The sequence below is a fragment of the Hibiscus syriacus genome, unplaced genomic scaffold, assembly GCF_006381635.1.
Source record: "Hibiscus syriacus cultivar Baekdansim isolate YM2019G1 unplaced genomic scaffold, ASM638163v2 tig00117005_pilon, whole genome shotgun sequence".
NCBI classification, from domain to species: Eukaryota; Viridiplantae; Streptophyta; class Magnoliopsida; order Malvales; family Malvaceae; genus Hibiscus; species Hibiscus syriacus.
In genome coordinates, this window is record NW_024063519.1 from 637,660 (window position 1) to 657,328 (window position 19,669).

At 35.9% G+C, this 19,669-nt stretch overlaps 1 protein-coding gene across 1 annotated transcript; it reads right to left on the reverse strand.

Annotated features, from left to right (window-relative positions):
- Positions 1–7,658: 7,658 nt before the first annotated feature.
- On the reverse strand, positions 7,659–8,201 carry LOC120195030. The gene has a single exon (XM_039197170.1). The coding sequence runs from the start codon at positions 8,199–8,201 to the stop codon at positions 7,659–7,661; it is 543 nt and encodes a 180-aa protein (XP_039053101.1).
- Positions 8,202–19,669: the final 11,468 nt, after the last annotated feature.

Below are 19,669 nucleotides of genomic sequence, written 5' to 3' on the forward strand. Positions count from 1 at the left end.
TTTTAAAAGTCACATATGACGCACTTGTGATGATGAAGAGCATCAGGAAAAATAATTTGTATTACTACGAAGGTAGTACAATTATTGGAGCAGTTGCAGCAACTTCCGGAGGTGATGATTTGGATGCAACCCAGTTGTGGCATATGCGGTTGGGACATACTGGAGAGAAATCCTTGCAAATTCTAGCAAAGAAAAGATTGTTGAAAGGTGCAAAGGCTTGCAAATTAAACTTTTGCGAGCATTGTGTTCTGGGAAAGCAGAATAGAGTGAAGTTTGGCACCACTATAGATAATACAAAAGGTATTGTGGATTATATTCACTCAGATGTATGGGGTTCTTCAAAGACATCATCTTTGGGAGGAAACCATTATTTTGTAACTTTTGTAGATGACTTTTCCAGAAGAGTTTGGGTGTATCCGATGAAGTCTAAAGATGAAGTGCTTCGAATTTTCCTGAAATGGAAAAATATGATCGAGAGCCAGACTGGTAGAAAGATCAAACGTCTTAGGACGGACAATGGAGGGGAATATAAAAGTGACCCATTCTTTGACGTTTGCCATGAGTATGGGGTGGTAGAGCGTATAAATCGAACACTATTGGAGAAAGTTTAATGTGTGTTGTCTAATGCTGGGTTAGGCAGGGCATTTTGGAATGAGGCTATGACATATGCTGGTCATCTCATCAATCATCTATCGTCATCAGCGATATGAGGAAAAACACCATTGGAGGTATGGTCTGGAAAACTTGCTACTGATTATGATTCCTTACATGTATTTGGATACACTGCTTATTATCATGTGAAGGAATCCAAGCTTGATCTGAGAGCAAAGAAGGCTTTCTTTATGGGAATCACCCATGGAGTGAAGAGATTCCGCCTTTGGTGTTTAGACACCAAGAAGATAATTTGTAAAAGATATGTTACCTTTGATGAATCTGCCCTAATAAAGAAGGTAACAAATGAAGTTGTTCAGACAAGTAGTACTCCACAGCAGGTGGAGCATACTCCAAAATAGGTGGAGTTTCAGCAGATGATGATCCCAGAAGTTGATGCAACTATTCTTCAACTCCAATAGAAGAATCAGAAGATGAAGATGTTCAAACCCAAGAACCATTGGAGACACCAGAACCACTTGCAGTTACAAGGCCAAGAAGAGAAATTCGTAGACCTGCTCGATTTGTTGATATGGTGGCCTATGCTCTTCCAGTTGTTGATGATGATATCCCTATCACTTACCAAGAAGCAATACAAAGCTTGAAAAGTTATAAGTGGAAAAGTTCCATGGATGAAGAAATGCAATCCCTCCAAAAGAACAACACTTGGAAACTGGCTCAATTACCGAAAGGTAAAAGAGCAATTGGATGCAAGTGGGTATTTGCAAAGAAAGATGGATCTCATAGCAAGAAAGATGTTTGCTACAAGGCACGATTGATAGCTAAAGGCTACGCTCAAAATGAGGGAATCGACTACAATGAAGTATTTTCCCCTGTTGTGAAGCATTCCTCCATTAGAATATTGTTGGCCTTGGTAGCACAGTTGAATTTGGAGCTAGCTCAACTTGATGTAAAGACGGCTTTCTTGCACGGTGATTTAGAAGAGGAGATCTATATGACTCAGCCAGAAGGATACAAAGATGATGGTTGTGATAAATTGGTTTGTAAGTTGAACAAATCACTACATCGATTAAAGCAATCTTCGAGGCAGTGGCACAAGCAATTTGATAGCTTTATGAGGAGGCAAAAGTACACTAGAAGCAAATATGATCATTGTGTGTATTTGCAAAAGCTCAAATATGGATCTTTCATTTATTTTCTTTTGTACGTTGACGATATGTTGATCTCTTCGAAGAGTCAAAATGAGATAAACAAATTAAAGGCTCAGTTGAATCAAGAGTTTGAGATGAAAGATCTAGGTGAGGCCAAGAAGATTCTTGGTATGGAGATAAGCAGAGATAGACAGAGAGGGAAACTTTGTTTAACACAAAAGCAATATATGAGAAAGGTATTACAATGTTTTGGCATGAATGAAAATACCAAACATGTAAGTATCCCACTGACTTCTCATTTGAAACTTAGTTCTCAATTATCTCCTAAAACTAACAAAGAACGAGAGTATATGGCAAAAGTTCCATATGCTAATGCAGTTGGGAGCTTGATGTATGCAATGGTGTGTACGCGTCCTGACATTTCACAAGCAGTTGGAGTTGTGAGCAGGTACATGCATGATCCTGGAGAAGGACATTGGCAAGATGTGAAATGGATTCTACGGTATCTCCAACAAACCGTGGATGTTGGTTTAGTTTTTGAACAGGATGAAGCACTTGGTCAGTGTGTGGTTGGATATGTTGATTCCGATTATGCTGGTGATTTGGATAAGCGTCGATCAACTACTGGATATTTGTTTACTCTTGCTAAAGCCCCAATAAGTTGGAAGTCTACATTGCAATGGCCTTGTCTACTATAGAGGCAGAATACATGGCAGTTTCAGAGGCTGTAAATGAAGCAATTTGGCTTAACGGGTTGATGGAAGACTTGGGAGTTGTTCAAAGTCACATTAGTCTCTATTGTGGCAGTCAGAGCGCTATTCACTTAGTGAAAAATCAAGTCTACCATTCAAGGAATAAGCATATCGACGTGAGGTATCACTTTGTGTGGGAGATCATTGAAGAAGGAAAGATTCTACTTCAGAAAATTGCGACATCAGAAAATCATGCATATATGATGACCAAGGTGGTAATAGTAATCAAGTTCAATCATTGTTTGAACTTGATTAACATCCTGAAAGTATGAACATCTTCGGGTGTATGACACTTGTGAGCGCAATTAGAGGCACTACAAATTTGGGGAGTTGAAGAAGTTGACTAGACTTGGTAATTTCAAGCCAAGGTGGAGATTTGTTAGATTTGGCTTGAAATTAAGTTAGCAAGTTGGAAATTTCATCTTGGTTGGTGGCCAACTTATTGGAAACTTCATCTTGGTTGGTGGCCAACATTGGAAAATTCTTTGGTAGGTGGCCAAACTTTGAACACGGGAATCATATTTGATCCATAAAATATTAGGTTATTTATAAGTTTAGTCCTTAAAACTCAACTATAAATAGACCTAAGTATTTCCATTAGAAATCATCCCAAAACAAGTTCTCTCTTCCTCTTGTTTTCTTCATTCTCTCACTTTGGGAATTTTAAAGAATTTCATTTGTTGTAATATTTGTTGATAGTGAAGTTATCATCCGGTGTAGTGCCCGAGGAGTAGACGATATTCTCGTCGAACCTCGTAAATTTGGTGTGTTCTCTCATTTATTGTTTTTATTCGGTTTTTTCCATTGTGTTTCAATATTCAATAGTTTGACAGGTTTATCCGCTGTGCAACCTTTGGTGATTTTGATCTTGACATTTTAGGTCAATTTTAAAACTACGTTCGTGTGGGAAATAACCCGATTTCCCCAACAGTATAAGTCTCTCAATAGTTGAGCGAGCTACTTTAGGGAGAACCGCCGTCTGCAAGTGCAAGGTATAAGTTGGGATCGCAGAAAGAATCGTTTTTGCTAATAAGATTATTCCTGCCAAAGATAAACACCTGGCTTTCCATCCGCTAAGCTTCCGTTCGACAGTCTGAACAAGATAATGGTAGGAGGCTGTGGTGACCCGCTGGTGAAGAACCAGATCACCAAGATATTTCCCAAGATTGGTTACCTCGCCAATCCCGAAACCATTATTGATCGAGTTACGAAGATTGCTAGGAACATTCTTTGAAAAGAATATCGTAGTCTTGGCCACACTGACTCTATGGCCAAACACCATACAAAAATCAGCAAGGACACGCTGAATAACCTACAACTGGTCCATCGAGGCCTCAGCGAATAAAATCATGTCATCCGCAAAAATAGGTGGGAAGTATCTGGGTCACGAGAAAAAGTTTTGAAAGGTTTCCAAAACCCCCAAAACAACCGTATGAATTGATTGAGAGAGACGTTCCATACACAGAACAAAAATATAGGGGGATAAAAGGTCACCCAGACGAATCCCCCGAGGAGTAAAAGGATCAGTCATATCCCCATTCCAAAAGAGTCACGACGATACTGTAGTAACACATTGCACAATTAACTTTCGAAAAGTCTTCGGAATTCTAATATCAACTAAAGTATCCATCCCTTCTTACCCGTCTTCTTTCGGATCGAATGAACAACTTCTTGAATCAGAATGATGTTGCCCGTGATCAAGTGACCAGGCACAAAACCCAATCAGGGATGGAAGACTTTAGACAATTCACCAAAATCTTAGAGATAATTTTGTAGATGACAGTGCAGAGACTGATCAGACGGAATTGACTCATTGTCTCAGGCAACGAAACTTTCGGAATGAGAACAATTAATGTCTGGTTTATATAGACCGGAATTTCTCCGGTACTAAACACATTCCTAACAAACTCGCAAACAGAAGCACCCACATTTGTCCAGTTTTTCTGAAAGAAACCAGCATTCAATCCATCTACACCAGGGGTCTGAGAAGCTCCCATATCAAAAAGACCCCATTGAACCTTATCATTAGAAATTGGGATCGTGCATCTTTCACACTCCGTCTGTTTCAACCTACGGAAAAGACCACGGACAGGATACGGCTGTTGCCCACCCATCGAGCTAGTAAAAAGATTCTTGAAAAATTCAGTGGCCAACTTAATTAATTCATCAGCATCTGTACACCAACTCTCATCATTCCTTTTAAGAGTATATATATGATTAGTTCACCTTCTCTCCTCCACGGACTTATGAAAAAACTTTGCATTCCGATCCCACTGTAAAATCCATTATGAATAAGCTTTTTGTCACCAAAGAGATTATTCCTGATCCATAACAGATTCCAGTTTCAAATTAAGCTTTTTCGATAGCGAAACTAAAGACCAAGAATGTCTTCTGCTCAAAGAACGTTCAATACCTCAGATACGGGCCCTAAGTTTCCTTTTTTCCCCAATGTATCCAAACACCTCTTTATTCCAAGTCTCAACTTTCACACGAAATTGGTTCATATTATCAACCAACGAACGATTACTCTCCCACACTGAAACAAGAAAGTCAGCAAACTGCGGATGAGACTGCCACTCATTGATAAAACGAAAGGGATGATTATGCTGATGATGATCCCAATCGCCTAAAGAAATGAGCAGGGGCCGGTGATTAGATCCCAACCTATCAAGATGCAACACAAGAGTCAAAGAAAGTAGTTGTCCATGAAGAACTAACGACACAACCTATCCAGCCGTTGATAAAGATACCAAGTAAAAGGGGAACCACGAAACCCCAAATCAGTCAAACTATTAGCAAAAGGAAAATCCGAGAAAGCCTTAATGCCACGCTTATTTAATAAGGCTCCACCACGACGTTCTTCAAGAGACAGGATGACATTAAAATCACCTCCAATGAGCCAGGGAATCCCATCTTCAGGGTTGATACTCGCAAGACGCTGCCAAAGATTTGACCGTCCCACTTTGGATGGACTCGCATAGACAGCTGTAAACTGAAAATGAACCCCCAGATCCTTCACATACACCTTCACATTAATAAATTAGTTAGCCACTTGAATAATATCAACTGTAACAGTCTCCTTCCAAAGCAACCAAATACCTCCTCGGAATCCATGAGCTTCCACTCTGAAAGATCGATTGAACCCAAGAGTACTAATAACCCGGTCGGAAATGGTACCACTTACTCGTGGTTCAAATAAAGCCACAACCGAAGGATGAAACTCACGAATAAAATTTAAGAAATGACCCTTAAACACCAAGCTAGCTGCTCCTTGGCAATTCCAAAGCATGATACTCATCATCAAAACGAAGAAAAAATGCGACCCTTAACATTCACTGATGGTGCCTTCACCCACGGGCACATCCATCAGAGTATCAGAATGGACAAATCAGTAGCCATGTGATCTTGTTGTCACTCTTCCATGTATTATTGGGACTCCTGGATACTTATCTAGGTTATGAACTTCCTTGAATCCGAATTCACCACTGATGTTTTTCCTCATAACCTCTGGAACATTTTGAGAGAAGAATATGTTCGTCTTTTCAATGCTTATTTTCTGTCCGGATGCTTTACAGAATTTCTCCAGCACGGACCGAATTATTTCCATTTGATTGGTTGACGCTTTCGCAAATAGAATCATATCATCTGCGAAAAATAGGTGAGGTATCGCTGGGCTATCTTTCGATGTCTTGAACGGTTTTCATTGCCCATTACGTACCTCTCTATTTATTGCCTGTGCTAGCCTCTCAATGCACATGACGAACAGCTAAGGTGATATTGGATCGCCTTGTCAAAGTCCTCGTGTCGATTTGAATGGTTTTATCATGCTTCCGTTCCAAATTATCTGTGTTGAAACTGATTTAACACATACCATTATTTGTGTTCTCAAATTCGGTGGTATTCCGATATCTTGGAGTGTATCTTCGATGAATGTCCATTCTAAGTGGTCGTATGCTTTTTCGAGGTCAATTTCTATTGCCATCCATCCTCACTTCCCTTGTTTTCTTCTCATGGAGTGAACCACCTCTTGTGTTATTATGACATTATCCGTAATTGATTGGCCTGGAACAAAACTTGTCTGTGTATGTGAAATCCAATCGGGCAAAAAAGGCTTGAGTTTATTAACCATAATCTTCGTTGCTGCTTTGTAGAGTACACAGCATAAACTTATTGGCCTAAATTGGCTTAGATTCTCTGGTGTGTTTGTTTTCGGCAATAACACAAGCATTGTGCGGTTTAGTTCCTTAAAAAGAGGTTCTCCATTGAAGAAGTTTTGCACCATTTGACAAAATGATTCGCCTACCTGCTGCCAATTTCTTCGGTAGAATCCGGCATGTAATCCATCTACTCCTGGTGCCTTCCACGGGCTCAAAGACGACTCTTTTTATTTCATCTTGCGTAACTGGCGCCGATCGTTCCTTCAAAGCCTCTGGATATTTATTAGTGAAGTCACCTCGTATTTCATAATTAGAATCAGATTCTCCGGAGCTTGTGAAAAGCTTTTGGTAGAAATCCACTGTCATATCTTTTAGCTCTTCTTGGTCTGTTACTCATTCTCCGTTCCCGTTTTTAAGAGCTGCCACCGTGTTTTTACTACGTTTATTCATGGTTGAGGCGGAAAAAAACTTCGTGTTTTTATTACCGTTGAGGATCCATTTGTTTCTCGCCTTTTGAAACCAAAAGCTTTCCTCATGTTCAAGTACGATGTCCAGTTCCGTTTTGAGTTGTTTCTCAAGATCATTTAAGAATTCTGAATGTGCCGTACTCAGGTATCGTTCAATTCCTCTCAAACGTGGCAGCAGCTTTTTCTTCTTTTATCCTATATGGCCGAAAGATTTTTGATTCCATTTTATGACTTGGCATTTCAAGTGCTCAATGTTGGAAATTATGTCTTTGTCTCTTTTCCAGTTGGCGGCCAGGAAATCTTTGAATTGTGGGTGCTCTAACCAAGCAGCAAGAAATAGAAATGGTCTTTTTTCTTTCTCCAGGTTTTTAGCTGTTGTTTGTATTACTATTGGTGTATGATCTGAACCGATCATTACCAAGTGGGTTACAAAAGACATTGGGTACTGCTTGAGCCATTCCTCATTGACAAGCACCTATCGAGTCTTTGGTACAAGCTGCCTCTTCTCCACGTAAATGGTTATCCCAGGGTCTTAACGTCATGCAAACAGGTGTCGAAAACGAAGTCCGTAAACGATCTACTTACCCCATTTCTCCTCTGTTTACCACCCCTCATTTCGTTTTGTTTCAAAATTGCATTGAAATCTCCCCCTACCACACATGCCTCGTTGTTTCCAGGGTCAAGTTGATGAATTTTGCTCCACAACATTTTTCTTTTTTCCACACGATGACTTGCGTACACCACCGTGGAGATGATCCCTTTCTCATTTACCTTGGTCTTACGTCTACCATGTATGAATTGTTTCGATGCTTGTAGTATATCCATGTAAATGTTGCCTTTCCATAATAACCATATACCGCCGCTGAATTCTTGTGCTTCTACTCGGATGGAGTTCGGAAATCCTAAATTGTGAACAATACTGTCTGCTGCTCTTTTACTAACTCTAGTCTCCATCAGCACTGCTACTTGAGGTTTGTTTCTACTGATCATGTCCTTGAAGATTCGTCTAAAGGATTGGCTCACCGCTCCTTGACAATTCCAGAATAAGATCTTAATCATCATGTATACGATTGAAGTTTACGACCTTGCCCTGTATAATTACAAGCGCGTTCCATCTTGCACCTCTACCTAGACCATATTGTGAAACATGTCGTTACTATTCTGTGCCGCTTAATCTTGGTTCCCATTCTTTGCTTCCCCTTCATTCTGATCCGCTCCTTTTGTATTCACCATTGCACTTCCTTTGTTCGGTGTTTGTATAGCATCGAATCTTGTGGAGACCGATTCTACCCATTCCGATGATTTGGCCTTGTTAGGTGGTCTTGTTTCATATTGCGCTTTTGCCTTCATCCCACGTTTTGTGCTCAGCCTGCTTGATCTTATTGGGCCACCCACACCAGATTTGCCTCGACTCTTTCCTGGTCCTTTCTTGCCTTCATCTTCTTCAACAATTGTGATTGCAATATGTTTACTATCACCTTTCCTTGCCTCATGAATTGTTACTTCTGGAGTTGTAACTTCTGCACTAGGCACAATCTGAACTTTTGTTGCTGATATTTTTTCCACTGCTCCTATTGCATTCGTTCCTATTATCTGTGTAGTCCTCTCGAGTTGGCTTTCATTTATCTGTTCCTTCTCCTTGAAGTATTCTTTCGAGCTTCCTTCCTTAGCTTTGTTGTTTATCGCTTTATCTTTGGTTTGTGATTTGGGATTTGATCCTTCTTGTGTGCTATGTTTTTTTTTATCCTTCCTTTTTTCAAGATTGTCCCTTCAAGATTTTACCTCGATTTGTTTTTATCCTTCTTTCGAGTTGTTTTTTATCTCGATTTTACCCTTCAAGATTTATCCTTGGCCCCATGCTTTCTATTGGTTCTCGGTTTGTCAGATTATGTATGTCTTTGTCTCTTGTCCCCTCTTGCTCCCGCAACACGGAAAATCTAGAGCCCCTTGCTTCTACTGTTTTAGTGGTTTGCGGGCTGGTTTTGTTGTATTCTAGTATAGGTTTCCTTCTTCTGGTTTCCGCAATCATCCATAGACTATACGCATTGTTCTTGTCTATATTCTCTGTTTGCTGTTCCATCTGCATGTTTCTGTTGTTGTGTTCCTATGTCACTTGAGCCATCCTTCTTATTCTCTTCCGTCCTGTTCCTAGCTGCTTCACATTGATCTAATGTGAACTTTTAAGTGCCCATAGACTCCACAATTACAACATATTAAGTGCAAGCCTTCATATTCCATTTTCTGCACAAAGCCATCTATCCCTATACAAGGAATTAAAGGTTTTCCCAGGTCAATCATTATGGCTAATCATGCAAATCTGCCCCTCCCCATTTTTTCGTGTTGTAGTCTACTTTCACAAAGTTCCCTATGGTCGCGGCGATTAGATTGAAAAGGGCTTTTGTATAATATCTATACGGTAATCCTGGGACTCTTATCCATACTACCACATACGATGGGTGCTTGTCCATGGTGGAAAACGAGCGACTCAAAGGTTGTACCGTAAGATAGTTTGCATAGATTGTCCAGGGTTTCTCCGTTAAAACCTTCACATAATCCTCTTCGGTATAAGTACCCGTTTTCCAAATCAATCAATTTAAAGTTCCCTTTGAGATTCCATAAGGATGGAATTCTTGACTCTAGGGCTTTAAAACTAATCATTCTCCCAAGAAGTCTAACTATCACCGATCCCTTCATGCTTTTGTCGATCAAGTCATGAATTCTTTCTGAAAATTTTATTCTAGGGTATTCCCTGGTCCTATCGATGGTGTAGTCTCCTTCACATAGTACCACTTCCTCTTCTTCTGGCTTTTCGTTGTTTAGGTTATTAGTTTTTGATGGTTCTGTTAACATATCAGCGTAGGTTTTCTTCCTGATTTCTGTCCGTTTTCCAAGGTTCGATATGTTATCAGTAACTTCTTTTCCTTGTTCCATATTGTCGTTGTTTTCTCCAATGCAGATATCTGTCGAGCCCTCGTCAATAAAACCTTCATCCTGAGTCTGTCTATCAGTTTCAGATAATGGTGTCGTGTTTGCCTTTTTCGTTGTGTCCGGTGGTCGTCCTCCGCCAGATCCCGTAATCTCATTGTTGAAGTCGAGCGTTCTCTCTCTAGGGTTTTCCATTATATTTGTTCAGATATTTGAGTAAAGAGAATCATGGATTACGACGCTTATAATTTTTAAAATATCGAATATTCCTTTTTTTCTCTCAATAAAACTATAATTAAATTTATTTAAGATATAAAATTTTATTTTTTAATCATTCTTATTGTATTTTTTTAAATTAATCATTGGTATCCGATCTATTGACTGACTAATGGAGATCAGATACTGCAGAGGTGAGGGCTATCTCCCAACCCAATTTGCTTCATTCGCAAATTAATTCGATCTATTGTATTTTTTTTTTTTAACAATACTGTCGGAACCGTCTTTCGGTTGGGCCCGAAATTGGGCTTCGACTTAGATTAAACGAATTGGAGTCGCCACCGATTATTTATTTTAAAACAAATGGGTTGATCGGATACCTTATTTCTTACCTGATCTGCGTCTTTCCAAAGATGTGTCAGATTCGGGAGTCGGTTACAGTCAAGGAAGGGTTAGCACCCTTGAAATGCCCTTTCGGTACTACGCAATTTTCAGTTGTCTTAAATTAAGAAAATTGTAAATTTAAAATTAAAAGGTAAAAATACGATCACAATTACTTACCTTAGATAGTTTTAAAGGTGTGCCCTTAAGAAGGTCAAAAAACCATGTTAGATAAAAAGGTAAGAAATAAATAAATAAATTAATTAATTAAAATGAAAAAAATAAATTAAATAAAAGATAAGACAAAGAAAACAAAGATAAAATAGTAAGTAAAATAAATAAATAAAATATTAAAATATATATATATATATATAAATAAAACAAATAAATAAAATAATAATAAAAAAGTAAAAATAATATATATATATATATAATAAATAAAAACATAAAAAAAATAGTATATATATATATATATATATAAATTAATAAAACAGATAATAAAAAATAATATATATATATATATATATAATGTAAAAAAATAAAAATATATAATAAACTGAAAAAGAAAATGCATAAAATGTAAAACAAATACATGAAAAAAAATAACAAAACAATTAAATAAAATAAGTAATAAGAGAAATGTGCGTATAAATAAAGTTAAATAAATAAAATAATAATAATAATTAAAACGTATATGTAAGGGACCGAATCAAAAGAAAAAACAAATCGATGGACAAATTTTGAAGCAAAAAAAAATTGATTTAGGGGGAGAATTAAATATTTAAAAACAGGAACACGCCTCGGGGGTAGATCTAGGTTCGAAACCTCGAAACCTACCCCTTTTTGGTCATCGGCGCAACCCACGTTTTGGGTTATTCGAACCAAATCTCAAGAAAAATAGCATGCACATGAGAGAAATGAACGAATCAAGGTAAAAAAGATACTACCTTTTATTTTTTTTCGACTCGTTTACAATAGCTTTGCCTTTGTATTTTTTCGTGCTTTCCTTTGTATTTTTTTGTATGTAAATCGTCTGTTACAATGGCTATTTATAATTCTTGTTGATCCTATTTTTAGGAGTTTGAATCTTAGTAGAACTCTATCCTATTTTTAGGTGTTTGAGTCCTAGTAAAACTCTATCTTATTTTTAGGAGTTTGAATCCTAGTAAAACTCTAACGTTATGTTTGTTTTCTGAATCCCACTAAATCGGGATTGTTGAGAGTGTTGTACCCAGACGAAAATGTGTGTTGACAGCTGCCCTTCTTTGCCCATAATCGTGTAACGGGGATAGGGCAAAGATTAAAAGACACGTTTTTCATTCGGTGGAATTGAAAATTGACTCTGATATTTCAATAACTCTCTGTCAAATTGAGTTGCAGATGACTCCTCCGTCGTGAAGTCGAGCTCATCTTGAAATGATATGGAATTGAAGCCGTAGTTCAGAATTTGAATCAGTACGTGGCTTTTCGTTGCCCTTCGGTCTTCTTCTCAGTTTAAAGACCTTGGATCGGAATCGAACTCAGAAATCTTCGTTAACATATAGCTTTTCTTGACTTAAGCTATGCTGCTTGAAAATGGTTGCTTGTCACTAAGGCACGGCTAACACAGGTACTCTTCTCGACTTGAAAACCTTGACTGTCATCGGAAAGTAGTGTGATTGATGTGTCATCGAGCTAAATGGAATCAAACTCGACAATTTTATTGACAGATAGCCATTCTTGCCTTGAGTTATGTTGTAAATTTGATTTGCCTCTGAGTTGAATGTAATCAAACTCGAAGGTCTTTAATGACAGATAACCCTTTTAGCCTTGAGTTATGCTGCAAATGATATATCTTTGAGCTGAGCGTAGTCGAACTCGAAGGTCTTTGTTGATAGATAACCCTTCTAGCCTTGAGTTATACTGCAAATGATGTGCACTCGAAGCTGAGTGTAATCGAACTCGAAGGTCTTGGGTTTCAAGAGAAACATTTTCAAATGTTTTTTTGTGTTTCAAGAGAAACAATTTCAAAGGTGGCAAAATTTTGTTTCAAGAGAAACATATTCGAAGATTTGTGTTTCAAGAGAAACTGTCTCAAGGGAGATAAAACTTTGAATCAAGGAAAACAGATTCAATGATTTTGTTTCATGGGGAAACTGTCTCAAGAGAGGCAAAATTTGTTTCAAGAGAAACTGTCTCAAGAGAGACAAAATTTAGTTCCAAAAGAAACTGTCTCAAGAGAGACAAAATTTATTTCAAGGAAAACAGATTCAAAGATTTTGTTTCAAGGGAAACAGTTTCAAGAGAGACAAAATTTGTTTCAAGAGAAACTGTCTTAAGGGTGACGAAATTTGTTTCAAGGAAAACATATTCAAAGATTTTGTTTCAAGGAAAATTGTCTCAAGAGAGACAAAATTTGTTTCAAGGGAAACTGTCTCAAGAGAGAAAAAATTTGTTTCAAGAGAAACTGTCTCAAGAGAGACAAAACTTTGTTTTAAGGGAAACTATCTCAAGAGAGACAAAACTTTGTTTTGAGCAAATTAGTCTCACGCGAGACGACCCATTGTTTCGAGAAAAACAATCTCAAAGGCGATCGATAATCTGCTTGTTCCTGCATGTTAAAGAAATCCTTTTAGAAGCTCTAATCATTGACTTAAGGAAGTCAAATCTATGGATGGTATGTTTGCTGGTGAGCACGATTCCCTTCGTCGTGAAGTTGAAACCGTGGATGACCCCTTCGTTGTGAAGTTGAACCTTGAATTGGATATCTTTCGTCGTGAAGTTGAAATCTAATGAATGTTGCTTCGAGTCCAATATCCTTCGCTGTGAAGTTGAAATTGACTTTGAATGACAGTGGAAAGTTATTTCGTTGTCAGACAGTCGCCCCTTCGCTGTGAGGTCGAGCAACCACCATCAATTTTTGAATGTGCTTTTGAATCGACTATCTTTCATCTTGAAGTTGAAACTTGACTTATAAAAGCTGTAAAAAATTATGTATGCTAAAAAATGTAATGGTAAGATGCATGCAATATGAATTAGCATTGGGCAAAGTCTCATGCTTTATCTGCTGATCTGGTCCTTGGAATCGATCATGCCTCATTTCTTCTTGGGTTGCAGACTTTCACATTTGAGATTGTCTTGTTTGAAAAGTTTTTTTCTTCCTCTTTTATTTTTTAGATCTGAAAATACCAAATAGAAGAGTTTTGAAAAATGTTTGATCAAAAAGTTTTGAAAATATTGCCCCTCTCTCGGTTTCATAATTGAGACAAATCATAAAACTAAAGTTCATTGGACACCAAAGAATTAATTACACTGTTAATCCTTTAATAAATTATAGCTATTTGACAAGTTTCAAGATCAAAGCTAACTTTGGGAAATGATTAAGTAATGAAAGGATAAAAAAGTCTCAGGTTATTGTGTTTGGTCAATAGTTTGGCCTTTTTATTTCTTTGATGTTCACTTATTTGACGGGGTAGCTTGTATGCTTCTCCACTAGAAGTGTTCTACGGCTCCCAACTCTCATGGTTACACTCGGATTGTGCAATGCCTTATTAAGGAATTTGTACGATCGCCTCAGCTGCATCATTTTTATATTCGAGCTGCCTTTTTTCAAGTTTTCAACTCGAATCCTCCTTTGGTTTCAAAATGTCATTCAGAATTTACGTCTTGAACCCCCTTTTTTATTTTTCTCTATCATGCATTAAAGATTTTAGAAAACTTTTTGCAAATGAAAATTAATCCTGATGGGCGGGATTAAATCTGAAGATAGTCTCTTCTGTTTAGAAATTCATGTTTGATAAGAAGAGACTTTTTAAGGCACATAACATAGGTCATGGTTCATGGTTATGAAATAAAAGGATAAATAGGCCCAAACAAGTGTTTCAGGGTATTGAACCAATGATCAGTTCATTCTAATGCCTTCAATCTTGTCATGCTCAATTTGAATTTGTTCGTATATGACTCTCTCTTGATGCTCTATGATATTCAAGTGAAATGATTATGTGATGATTGTGCTTGTTCAATCTCATATTTTGAAGTTGGATGCGCCATTTGACTCGAGGGAATCTTTATATGTGCTTCTTGTTCCCTTTTTTTTTTTGCTTTTGCTTTTTCTTATTTTTCTTTGTTTTTTTGTTTTTTTGTTTCTTTTTCTTTTTTTTTTCCTTTTTGCTCTTTATTCTGATTGGATTTTCACACTTGGCACTTGATTCACCTTTTGATATCTTCCCTGGATTAATGTCTTCACTCATGTGAGCAGATTTATTCCACCTTGCCCCCTAGTATGAAGGGTGATCCTTGGTTAGGGTTGAATCAGAAGAAAAATATTATAGGCTCAAAAGGGGGCACAATGGATATATATTTTCTCCTGTTGTGAAGGGATGAAGAAAGAAAGTCGTTTATCATTTCATACATGGAAGTCTTCACAGAAGAGGTATCCTCATGGGGTAGATTTTCAGAATTAATTTTATTCACTTGAAAACGGTGTAATTAATGCATGATAGAATTATTTCGAATGAATTCTTTCTTCTTCTTCTTGCTCCCAACATGTCTCAATGTTCAGGCTCCCTACGAGATGCCCCAAGTTGTGTCTTAGAAGAATGCTCATGTTCAAATGAACAACTCAATGCCTTGGGTTTTAATGGTATATAAATGTCAATTTTGAATCTAAAAAGACAATGGTGTGACTTGATTGACTCAAAGAAAGGTATGTGTATGTCTTTTTGTGTATCGAAAAGATAAATGCAATGTTTCAAGGTCGAAAAGAATGTTTTAAGGTCTCAAAGAGAGGAAATTTCAAAATTTGTTTCTTTGGTTGTGACCATGAATTATTCTGGGTAAAGAATCCATGCATTTTATTTTGGGGTTTGAGACATGATAAAAAATGTCTAATCTTGCCATATGTCAAAAATATATAATTCTTGAAGAATCTTTAATTCATTTAATATTCGAAGAACTAAAGATTAAAATTTGTTCAATTATTCCACCTTAGAAGGTAGCATAAATTCAATTGTTTAAAAGATTAACCAAACATAAAAGATCAAAGATGTGTTCAAACAAAACAATGCTCTAAGTGCAAATGGTATATGCATTGTTCATGCCTTTGAATCCATCAGGTTTTGCATATTGCTCTTCAGTGTCCTACAGTTCTCATAGGAATTTCTGGAGCTTCCTATGTGGCAACTGCACACAGCTTCAGCGTCGTAGTCCTTAGGATATGGGGACTTTTTTCTCAGATCATCCTGGCATGCTTAATCCTACAACCAGCTGATTAGGCTCTCACTGTACTGATTTCAAATTGTTAAAATCTTGCTTCCATGTGGTGTTATCTGGTTAAGACCACTTCATCGAATCCTCCATGAAAAAATTCCATGTTTATGAAAATGCTTAAAAATGAAATGTAGATGCAAAAAATGTAAAAAAAAACATGAAATGTTCGAGGCATTGATCCAAAAAAATTTGTATGTTATTAAAAATAATCCTTATTGCGAACAAAAGTGTTCTTAAGAGACAAAAAACTTTTTGATGGTATAGATCTCGAACAACCTCTGACAAGTTAATTAGTCTTCCGTCTTTTCTGTTATCGATTGAATACCCTGTCGAGCTGTTTCGGCTCCTCTAGCTAAGTTATGCAAGTGACGAGCTACTTGCCAAAAAAAAGTCTCGAACGACTGTATCTCCGGCTTTCACTCTCTGCTGAGTTTATTCCTAAAGAAAGTGCCACCGGAGCCCTCCATCGATGGAAACTATAAGAAGCTTGTTTCTTGAATTCGTCAATAATGATCTCCAGCTTGGCTAGGGTTTCACGATATTGTTTTTGTTGTTTTTGAAAGGACCGTCTTGCCCGTACAACCTTTGTCAGCTCATCCCGGTTTATCCTGAGTATTCTATGACCATAGCTAGACTTCTGAGTTTTTCATCTCTTGTATTATAACCCTTTTGTCCATTAATGCAGATTATTCACATTTAACAAACACGTTTTTGGTGGATCAACACCTCTTTTGAATGATGATGCAAAATATGAAAATAAAATGAAAGAGAACAAAAATGAAAAGAGTTAGTGAGGTAAGGATAATAATCAAAACAATAATGAAAATAAAAGTCCTAGCCCACATGATATCTACCCCGCATGCTTATGATTTCTACCCAGACATGATCTCTATCCCGCAAGTTGATTTTGAACAAGTCCTAACCGCATAAATTTCTAGTTCACATGCTTTGAATATGAAATAAAGCAAGAAATAATATCAAAGCATCCTAGGGTTTGGAAATGAGGTTTTGGGGTGGGCTCTAATTCTCCATAGTCTCCCGGTTTTGGTTCTAAAAAACGGTAACCGAGTTCTCCTTGTTGGCGTCCCCTTGGGCTTTCCAGACCCTTAGTCCTAAGCCTATTACAAGCTTGTGTGGACTAAGTTAAACTCGAGAGGACACATTCTCTTATGTCTATGCGGTGAATAAATTCACATGAAGACATAAGGTATATGAATCCCGAAGACTACTTGCTAGGCCTGTGCGGAGAATAAATTCTCACGAAGGCGTCGCTTTTACCCTCACTTAAATAGGGTTTGAAACTCGGGTATAGAGCCTTAGGTGGAAAAAAAATCTTTAAAGGCTGAAATCATTGAGAAAACTGTCAGTACAACTATTTACTCGAAAATATAATTAAAAGTAATCGATAATGATCAAAATGTTACCTTAAAATTTAAACTTACCTTTTTTTATTAAAAAGACAACTGGAAATTACCTTAGCCTGACTCATTTACCTATGTCCCCAGCGGAGTCGCCAAGCTGTCGGAATCGTATTTTGGTTGGGCCCAAAATTGGGCTTCGACTTGGATTAAACGAATTGGAGTCGCCACCGATCATTTATTTTAAAACAAATGGATTGATCGAATACCTTATTTCTTACCTGATCTGTATCTTTCCAAAGATGTGTCGGATTCGGGAGTCGGTTATAGTCAATGAATGGTTAGCACCCTTGAACTGCCCTTTCGGTACTACGTAATTTTCAGTTGTCTTAAATTAAGAAAATTGTAATTTTAAAATTAAAAGGTAAAAATACGATCTCAATTACTTACCTTAGATAGTTTTAAAGGTGTGCCCTTAAGAAGGTCAAAAAACCATGTTAGATAAAAAAGTAAGAAATAAATAAATTAATTAAATTAAAATGAAAAAAAACAAATTAAATAAAAGATAAGATAAAAAAAGTAAAGATAAAATAGTAAGTAAAATAAATAAATAAAATATTAAAAAATAAAGAAGAATAAGAAGAAAAATATATATAAATAAAATAAAAAAAAAAGTAAAAATAATATATATATATATATATAAATAAAAACATAAAAATAGTATATATATATATATATAAATTAATAAAACAGATAATAAAAATAACATATATATATATGTAATCTAAAAAAAATAAAAATATATACTAAACTAAAAAAATATTACATGAAAAAAAAATAACAAAGCAATTAAATAAAATGAGTAATAAGAGAAATGTGCGTATAAATAAAGTTAAATAAATAAAATAATAATAGTTAAAATGTAAATGTAAGGGACCGAATCAAAAGAAAAAACAAATTGATGGGCAAATTTCGAAGTAAAAAATTGATTTAGGGGGTGAATTAAATATTTAAAAACATGAACACGTCTCGGGGGTAGATCTAGGTTCGAAACCTCGAAACCCCATCCCTTTTTGGTCATCGGTGCAACCCACGTTTTGGGTTATTCGAACCAAATCTTAAGAAAAATAACATGCACATGCGATAAATGAACGAATCAAGGTAAAAAAGATGCTACCTTTTATTTCTTTTTCGACTCGTTTACAATAGTTTTGTCTTTGTATTTTTTCGTGCTTTCCTCTGTATTTTTTTTTGTATGTAAATCGTGTGTTACAATGTCTATTTATCATGCTTGTGGATACTATTTTTAGGAGTTTGAATCTCAGTAGAACTCTATCATATTTTTATGAGTTTGAGTTCTAGTAAAACTCTATCCTATTTTTAGGAGTTTGAATCCTAGTAAAACTCTAATGTTATGTTTGTTTTCTGAATCTACTAAATTAGAGTTGTTGAGAGTGTTGTACCCGGACGAAAAGGTGTGTTTACAAATACTAATAACAAAATCATAGAGAAAAATAATAATAAAATGAAATATGTATTTCTTTATCTTATATCCAAACTATTCAAATCTATGGAAATATTAACTTCCTAATATCATTGTTACATGTTAGTTTTTTTTCTTCCAGAAATTGTTAATTCATTAATACATTATTCAAGTATAGAATATTAATGTGTTTCAATTATGTCTAATTAGATCTCAAAAATAATAATAAGCATGTCTAATCATCTTTATTATATATGTTTTTTTTATAAGTATGAGTGTTTATAATATAATATCTATTATAAATATTTTTTAAATTTGACAATAAATGTTTAAACACTCATATAAATGATGTGTTTGAACTCGATACCTCTATAAATAAAAAACCATCTTTTTAACCATTGAAATTTCTTAATTCGTGCTATTATATATTTGTTGACTACATAAATTAATTACATGGAAAATTTAAACTATAAATAGTAGGGAAGATCTAAAATTTTAAGATATTAAAAAATATATAAACTACAACAATGATCACTAATATTTGAGTAAATTTTTTTTATCATTAAAGTTTTAAAAGTAACAAATTAATCATTAACGTTGTTGATTTGCAACAAAATAATTACTCCACCTTTATACCGTTAAATTGATAACATGACAACGTTAAAAAATGTTAATATTTAATTTTATCCCTAAAATATTACTAAAATATTAAATAAGTTTTTAAACAATGATTTTATATCTAATTTATACTAAAATGTTTTTAATTTTAATTTTTATTTCATACACCATACCACCTTCACAACATTCAAACTCCCTTTCTTACAATTAGAAAACTACCTTCTAATTATCAAAATACATTGAGGCTTATCTATCCTTTGTACCAATGTAAAAGTGGAGTGTCTAAAAAAAAGAAAACTAAA

Excerpts from the sequence above, each read along its gene's own strand:
- LOC120195030 (XM_039197170.1), bottom strand. The coding sequence starts at position 8,201 with ATGATGATTAAGATCTTATTCTGGAATTGTCAAGGAGCGGTGAGCCAA.